This window comes from Rhea pennata, chromosome 25, assembly GCF_028389875.1.
Source record: "Rhea pennata isolate bPtePen1 chromosome 25, bPtePen1.pri, whole genome shotgun sequence".
NCBI lineage: Eukaryota > Metazoa > Chordata > Aves > Rheiformes > Rheidae > Rhea > Rhea pennata.
Genome location: NC_084687.1, coordinates 8,035,690 through 8,042,236, shown reverse-complemented (window position 1 = coordinate 8,042,236; position 6,547 = coordinate 8,035,690). Strand labels below are relative to the sequence as shown.

The window sequence follows — 6,547 nt, the reverse complement described above, 5'->3', positions numbered from 1 at the left end:
GGGCGGTGAGGCGCAGGCGCTCCGCGGGGCGCTTCGGCGACGGGCGTGCGCAGGCGCGGAGCGGAGCCGGCCATGTCGGGCACGGGGCTCGTGGCGGGAGACGTGGTGGTGGACGCGCTACCCTACTTCGACCAGGGCTACGAGGCGCCGGGCGTCCGCGAGGCGGTGAGCACGGGCCGGGGCCGGGGCCGGGGCCGCTCCGCCCCGCCCCGCCCCGCTCCCTGACACCCCCGTGTGTGTTAGGCCGCGGCGCTGGTGGAGGAGGAGACGCGGCGGTACCGGCCAACGAAAAACTACCTCAGCTACCTGCCGGCGCACGACTACAGCGCCTTCGAGGTGAGGAGCGGCGGCCGCGGCCCCCGGCCCCGGCCCGGCCCCGCCGCCGGCTCACTGCTGTGTTCCCGCAGACCGAGATCATGCGGAACGAGTTCGAGCGCCTGGCCGCCCGGCAGCCGCTGGAGCTGCTCAGCATGAAGAGGTGAGCTCGGCCCGCCCGCCTGGCCGCCCCGATCCCTACCTCACCCCCTGCTGCCGCCGGGCCCGCCTGTCCGCCGCCGCCGGGCCGCTTCTCCGGCCTCCCCACCCCCTCGCCGGGCTCGCCTGGCCGTCGCTCACCCCCGCCGCGGCCCGGGCTGAGCGGGCGGCGCGGTTCGCTGCAGGTACGAGCTGCCGGCTCCCTCCTCGGGGCAGAAGAACGACATCACGGCCTGGCAGGAGTGTGTCAACAACTCCATGGCGCAGCTGGAGCACCAGGCCGTCCGCATCGAGAACCTGGAGCTCATGTCTCAGCACGGCTGCAACGCCTGGAAGGTCTATAACGAGTAAGGCATTCTGCTGCTTTGCTATGACTTTTTTTTTTTTTTTCCCCAATATATGCCTCGTGTTTTTCTACATAACTGCAGTGAGAATCTTACAAAGGTGTTCTGGTACCACAGCAGAGCCCTTCTGAGAAAACTGTATGCACAAGAAATGACTGATCAGAGGAGCTCTCCTATGTGGTCTAGAAATAGCCTGTGATTCAGTACATCTCAGTCTTGAATTTTGTGAGTTATTGTTTGGGTAGCTTTTGGTAGCTATTAGGTTTAAATTGCAGATAACTGCACCAACTTATGATAGTCTTTAAAACTGTAGTTCCACAACTGGAAATGAGAATGTGCTACTAATCTTGTTCATTTTGAAATCACTTATTAATAAAGCTGTAGCAAAAGCTGAATAGAGTTTTAAAAGGTATGGCTGGAGGAATTACTTGGGCTATTTCAGGCAGGGATTTTTAATACTTGTTTTTAGGAAGGGTTAGCTTAAGCTTTGATTACGGAGTAGACAGAAGGAATGTGTAACTTCTTGAGAGGAGGCAGAGAGTTGTTTGTTTAGCTTAAGAAAAGGGAGGCAGGAAGAGAATACATTGATGTAAAAATATGTAGAGGAGAGAAAAATATTGTTTGTGGTGTGACAATGTTGTAAAAGGGAAAAATGATAGAAATTTGTTACAGGTAAGGTTAGAATGAAAATTAGGAGACCTAATAGAGAGTTAGAAGACCATCAGGTAATGGTGATGAGGTAATAAGGTAAAGGAATGTTTCAACACTGTTCTAATCAGAATAGTGCAAGTATATAGTATACAGAGAACAGGTTGTTTGATATTTGCACTACTACCAGCTTGTACCTTGCTCAACTCTGAAGATTTAAATGGTAGATTAAATGGAGAAACGTGTGTTTTCCTAATACTATACTTACTGTTCTGCTGTTAGGCACCTGGTCCATATGATAGAACAAGCCCAGAAAGAACTTCAGAAATTGAGGTGAGTCATTGTTTTTCATAGTCTTGTATTGAAGTCAGAAGCAATATGAATTCCTTCTGTAGCTACATATAGAGGCTTGTGTGCATCCTGCTACCACAGTCAGGAAAGACAAACCAAAATAGTAAGTGGGGGATCTACCCTGTGCCCCACCCCATACTGATGTCTTTATAACGCCTATTCTGCTTATGTTTTCTTTTTTGTCTGAACCTCTGCTTTGAGTAGAATGACTTGTGATGGGATCCTCTCTCAAACAGTCGTGTTTTCTTTTCACTGTTAATAGATCTTTGTTTAGCAGTCTCTGTGAAGATGTGCTGGTGATGTTAAGTTTGGCCTCTCATTTGCAAGTGAATGCTTTAATGAGGTAATAGACAGGGATTACTCACTGATGGAGTTGTAAGATATGAAAATGGTGCACATTAGTAACTCACTTTTAGATAGGATGCTATAGACCATAGAAGTAAGAGCTTTTTAGCTTTTAAATTCAGGTAAATTGCTGTAATTTGCAGCATCTCCAGCCTGAAGATGGTATTGCATACTGGGTAGAAAGCAAGGTTGTGTAATAAGTCATACCTTTTATGATTACCTGTTTCTCTGGGTTAGCTGGAATTAGCATCTTGGGCAGAATCAGTATGGGAATTGGTTGAAACAGGATTCTGGAGTTGGGAAAGGCTAACAGAACACACTGACGCAGAGAAAGGAGTCTAACAGTAAGTGTGAACTAAAACTAATTTGGTCTCTGAGTAGTTGGAAGTATTCGGCACTCCTCAGGTGCTTCGCTGAATTACTGGATGTTGTGAATGGTTAGCAACTGAGCTTAGCTCTTCAGACCTCTTTCTGAGAGAACAAAACAGAGCTGCTGGATTCTGGGTTTCACCAGCTTTTGTATTTGCTGCTGTAGCAGAAAGTGTGTATTTTTGAACCTTTGCTCATATCAGGGTATTAAGGTGGTATTTTTTCTTTTTTTAAGTTATCTTGGAATTCTGTGTGCAGGGCTTTATTCTGTGCTGGGCTTTATCCATCTGTATGTGGTAGTTAAGATCCTGGCTATAAAAGTGCTTTTTCCTAGTAGGGTTTATGTGTATTTCAAGATTTAACAGCAGATTCTACATTAAAAAAAAAAAAAAAATATATATATATAGTTTTTTCTACCTCAGGAAAAGCATTCAAGATCTGAACTGGCAACGAAAGAACATGCAGCTCACAGCTGGGGCTAAGCTACGAGAAATGGAATCTACGTAAGTATTTGGAATTTTTATTTTAAATCTTCCATAAGTATACCTTTTGTATGAAATTCTTGGAGAATGTCAGTAATTTTTCAGTGATCTCATAAGATGTTTTTGCAGGAATCCTATTGCTCCATACAAAGTCTTTCAAAGGATGCATAATTCAGTTCTAAATAAGTTGCTGTGGTTGAGTAAAATGGTGAGCAGCAGCAGTGAGGAGGGCATATTAGGTGATTGAAATTGTCTGTGTAAATTATTTTTTAAAGTCTGTATCTAAATATTGGAAGTGAGTGTTTTGGAGCCCTTTTTCTCATAACCTGAAGTTACATTGAAGTTTTGCATGTTAAGGTTTAATAGAACTAAAAAATTACTTTTTGTCAATATAGTTGTCCAAATTGTCATTGATATCAACTGAAGTTTCTCATCTAATGAGAAAAATACTGCTTTATTTAGTATCTTCACTTTCTTTGAATCAATAACTATTTTGTTCCCCTGATTTTAAAAAGGAGATTGTTAAAGCCCAAGTAACACTTAAAGGCTTTTTGTTTTTGTTCCCTTCCAGATGGGTGTCTCTTGTCAGTAAAAATTATGAGATTGAACGAACTATTGTGCAGCTAGAAAATGAGATTTCACAAATCAAACGACAGCATGGAGAAGCAAACAAGGAGAACATCCAGCAAGAATTCTGAGAGTTCAATCCTTACTGTTTTACTGCTGCGTATTTAGAAAAAAAATAAGTATTTGAAGATGCTGCATTTTTTATACATCTAAAACCAGTTGTGTAAGGGGAAGGAAAGGTATTTTCAAGTGTTGTTGACCCTACCTCGTCCTAGAATTTAAAATGAGAGGCTTGGAATATCTGTTCAAGTACACTATTGGCACAGTTAAGGGTACTGTGAATTAATTCGCTATGTATATATTATATATAAAGCAGTGGTTCTTAGAAATAAGTGTTCAGTATTTTTACATTTTCCCTGAAATAAACTGTGCTTTGCTGTTCATATGCCTTGTGATACCTGTTCGGAACCAACCCGAGTAGAGTCGCACACACAAACCCTCCTAGTACTGGGCCTGCCCCGCTTGCCGGTGCCCCGGGCCTTCACGCCCGCCCCCGCCGGGGCGCTGCCGAGCCGCTGCGGCGACTCCTGCGTGGGCGCGGCCCCTGCAGCGCTGGGGCGCCTCGCGCGCCGGCCCGCCCTCGCTGGCGATTGGCTGGCGCCCCCCCGCCGCAAGCCAATCTGGTGTCATGGCCCGGCGTGGTGGCGGTTCGGCGCATGCGCTATCGCGGCCTGGGTTACGTCACGCCTCTTCTGTCAAGGCGCCCCCTTAACTGCCGAGCACGCGCTCCTCACGCAGCCGGGGGGCGCCGTGGCCGCGCCTGCGCAGCCGCAGGCGCCTGCCTGCCTCCCCACCGCGGCGCGCGCACGACGCGTGGTGACGTTGTGCGTGCTTCCGCGCGCAGGCGCGGCGCTGTGCGTGCGCGGAGCGGGGAGTTGGGTTCAAAGGAGGAAACATGGCGGAAAACAAAGGAGGCGGCGGCGGCGGGGAGGGGGCCGCGGAGGCTGGGCTGGGCGGAGGCGGCGGCCTGGAGCCCGCCGCCGCGTCCCCCTCGGTCGCCGCGCCGCCCGCGGCCGCCGCCGCGCCGCCCGAGGAGCAGGAGAGCCCGGGCGCGGTGGCGGCGGCGGAGCGCGGTCCCGGGGAGGCGGAGGCCGAAGCGGCAGCGGGGCCCGGGGCCGCCCCGGGGCCGGGCCCCAGCCCGGTGCCGCCGCTGACGCCGGCGGCGCCGGGGCCCTTCTCGCTGCTGGACACCTGCGCCGTGTGCGCGCAGAGCCTGCAGAGCCGGCGCGAGGCCGAGCCCAAGCTGCTGCCCTGCCTGCACTCCTTCTGCCGGCGCTGCCTGCCCGAGCCCGAGCGGCAGCTCAGCGTGCCCGTGCCTGGCGGGGCCAACGGCGACATCCAGCAAGGTGAGCGCCGCCCTGCGCCGCGCCGCTGCCTCCGCGCCGGCCTTGCCCGGCAGCTGGAACGTCCCCGCTGTGAGTCCTGCCCTCGCCTCGGCTTCCCTGATGGCTCGACCCGGAGCGATTGTGGGTGCGATCGCTGCTGTTTCTACTGTCGAAATCCTTGCAGCACCCGTGGGCTGTGTGCTTCGTGTTTCCAAGTCACGGCCGAGATTTGGAAGTTGGTCTGCATGTTTTGGAATGGTAGCATAAATTAGGTTGTGTGTTTTGTTTTGACTTTCAAGGGTACTGCATTAGAGGCATATCCATGAGATGTTCGACTGTTCACTTCTACAGTGCCTGGGAAAATTATTTGTCTAAGTGACATCTGTTTTGCTGTTGATATAGGATTATGTGCTCAATGGCAAGGGGTATGTGCGCGCATCTGCTCTGGGATATGTGTTTCGAGGTTCCCATAGATGTAGTTAAAACAGCAGTCTCGCTCATCAGTTGCCTTGCCTGTATACTCTGTGCATACACACATTTTGTGCTGTGGGACAAGTGCAGACTTCTTACATGTCCTTTTGTTGAAATCACAACTTGAATTTATTTGCATGTTTGGGAATGGAATTGCAAAGCTTCCAGAGTTTTTAGCAAAGTGGCTCACACTGTGGTCTACAAACCAAAATAGGGCGTTGGTAAGTGGTTTTATAGCTCTTACGTGCTATAAAGGGACCAAAGGAACCTTGTTCAGTGACATCTTCCTGCTTTTAGCGGTGACACAAGCCTTTCCTGTGTTGCACAGTGGTGTGTTGATAAGGAATTAATTTGGGGTAGTAATGGTTCTTTCACACAAAATAGTCAGAACCTGTTCCTCTGCGATATGGTCGTAGAAGGTCCATCAATTTTGAAGAGATGATGTATTAAATATACTTTAAATAGGCTAACTAAAGCCTGTTTATGGCTTGATTGGTCTTATGATCCTTTTTGTTAAGTTCTAGGTTCTGCATTTTGCATGATGTATAGTGGTGAAAGATACAGGACCAGCAAAGCTGTTTATATTCTAGGAATTAGTCTGTTAACATACAGGTGTAGGGAAAAAAGTGAATTGCAACTTCTGAAGTAAATATATGCTGGAATGTCAGTTCCTGTCATACACATTTTAAGAATGCTTGATTGTGTGCTTTGATGAAATAAGTATTCAGCGTTTCATTGGTGCATCAAGAACTTCTAGCTGACCTGAACAAGATGTGCATGTTGGTAATGATGTGTATGGTCCAGCTGTGATGGTATTTATTAGTCTGTTGAGTCACTTAAGAAGGAAGCATTGACCAACCAGAACTGCAGATAAAGCTGCAGTTTTGTGGACAGTTTTCTCTACACATTACAAGTAGAATCAGTTGAATGGCAAATGAAACACTGTAAGAAAATAAGGTTGAAATGGACATTCTCAACATACAGAGAAATATGTTGCTTAGTTATGTGGATCCCTTCCAAGCTGGCATAGACTATGATAGTCAGGAATTCTAGTGTTACTTTCACTTCTGCTGCTTCTGTACTTTCCCTGACTTTTTGATGTAATTCAGTA

At 48.6% G+C, this 6,547-nt stretch overlaps 2 protein-coding genes across 6 annotated transcripts in view; both read left to right on the top strand.

Annotated features, from left to right (window-relative positions):
- Positions 1-24: 24 nt before the first annotated feature.
- Positions 25-4,023, top strand: BCAS2 (BCAS2 pre-mRNA processing factor). The gene is made up of 7 exons (XM_062594858.1): positions 25-165; positions 244-336; positions 408-478; positions 660-821; positions 1,749-1,799; positions 2,954-3,034; positions 3,585-4,023. The coding sequence occupies exons 1-7, from the start codon at positions 73-75 to the stop codon at positions 3,709-3,711; spliced, it is 678 nt and encodes a 225-aa protein (XP_062450842.1). The 5' UTR covers positions 25-72; the 3' UTR covers positions 3,712-4,023.
- Positions 4,024-4,535: 512 nt separating this feature from the next.
- Positions 4,536-6,547, top strand: part of TRIM33 (tripartite motif containing 33) — a 41,945-nt gene continuing 39,933 nt past the window's right edge. For 4 of the 5 annotated variants that reach the window (XM_062594961.1, XM_062594960.1, XM_062594963.1 and 1 more), the window contains exon 1: positions 5,185-5,223. In XM_062594961.1, the coding sequence (XP_062450945.1) occupies positions 5,211-5,223 (13 nt within the window). In that variant the 5' untranslated portion in view covers positions 5,185-5,210. Of the gene's footprint in view, positions 4,987-5,184; positions 5,224-6,547 lie in introns of those variants that run through there. The other variant, XM_062594959.1, reaches the window with a different exon arrangement.

Coding starts and splice junctions, on each gene's coding strand:
- BCAS2 (XM_062594858.1), top strand. CDS start 73: ATGTCGGGCACGGGGCTCGTGGCGGGAGACGTGGTGGTGGACGCGCTA. Junction 337..407: donor ACGACTACAGCGCCTTCGAG/GTGAGGAGCGGC, acceptor GTGTTCCCGCAG/ACCGAGATCATGCGGAACGA. Junction 479..659: donor GAGCTGCTCAGCATGAAGAG/GTGAGCTCGGCC, acceptor GGTTCGCTGCAG/GTACGAGCTGCCGGCTCCCT.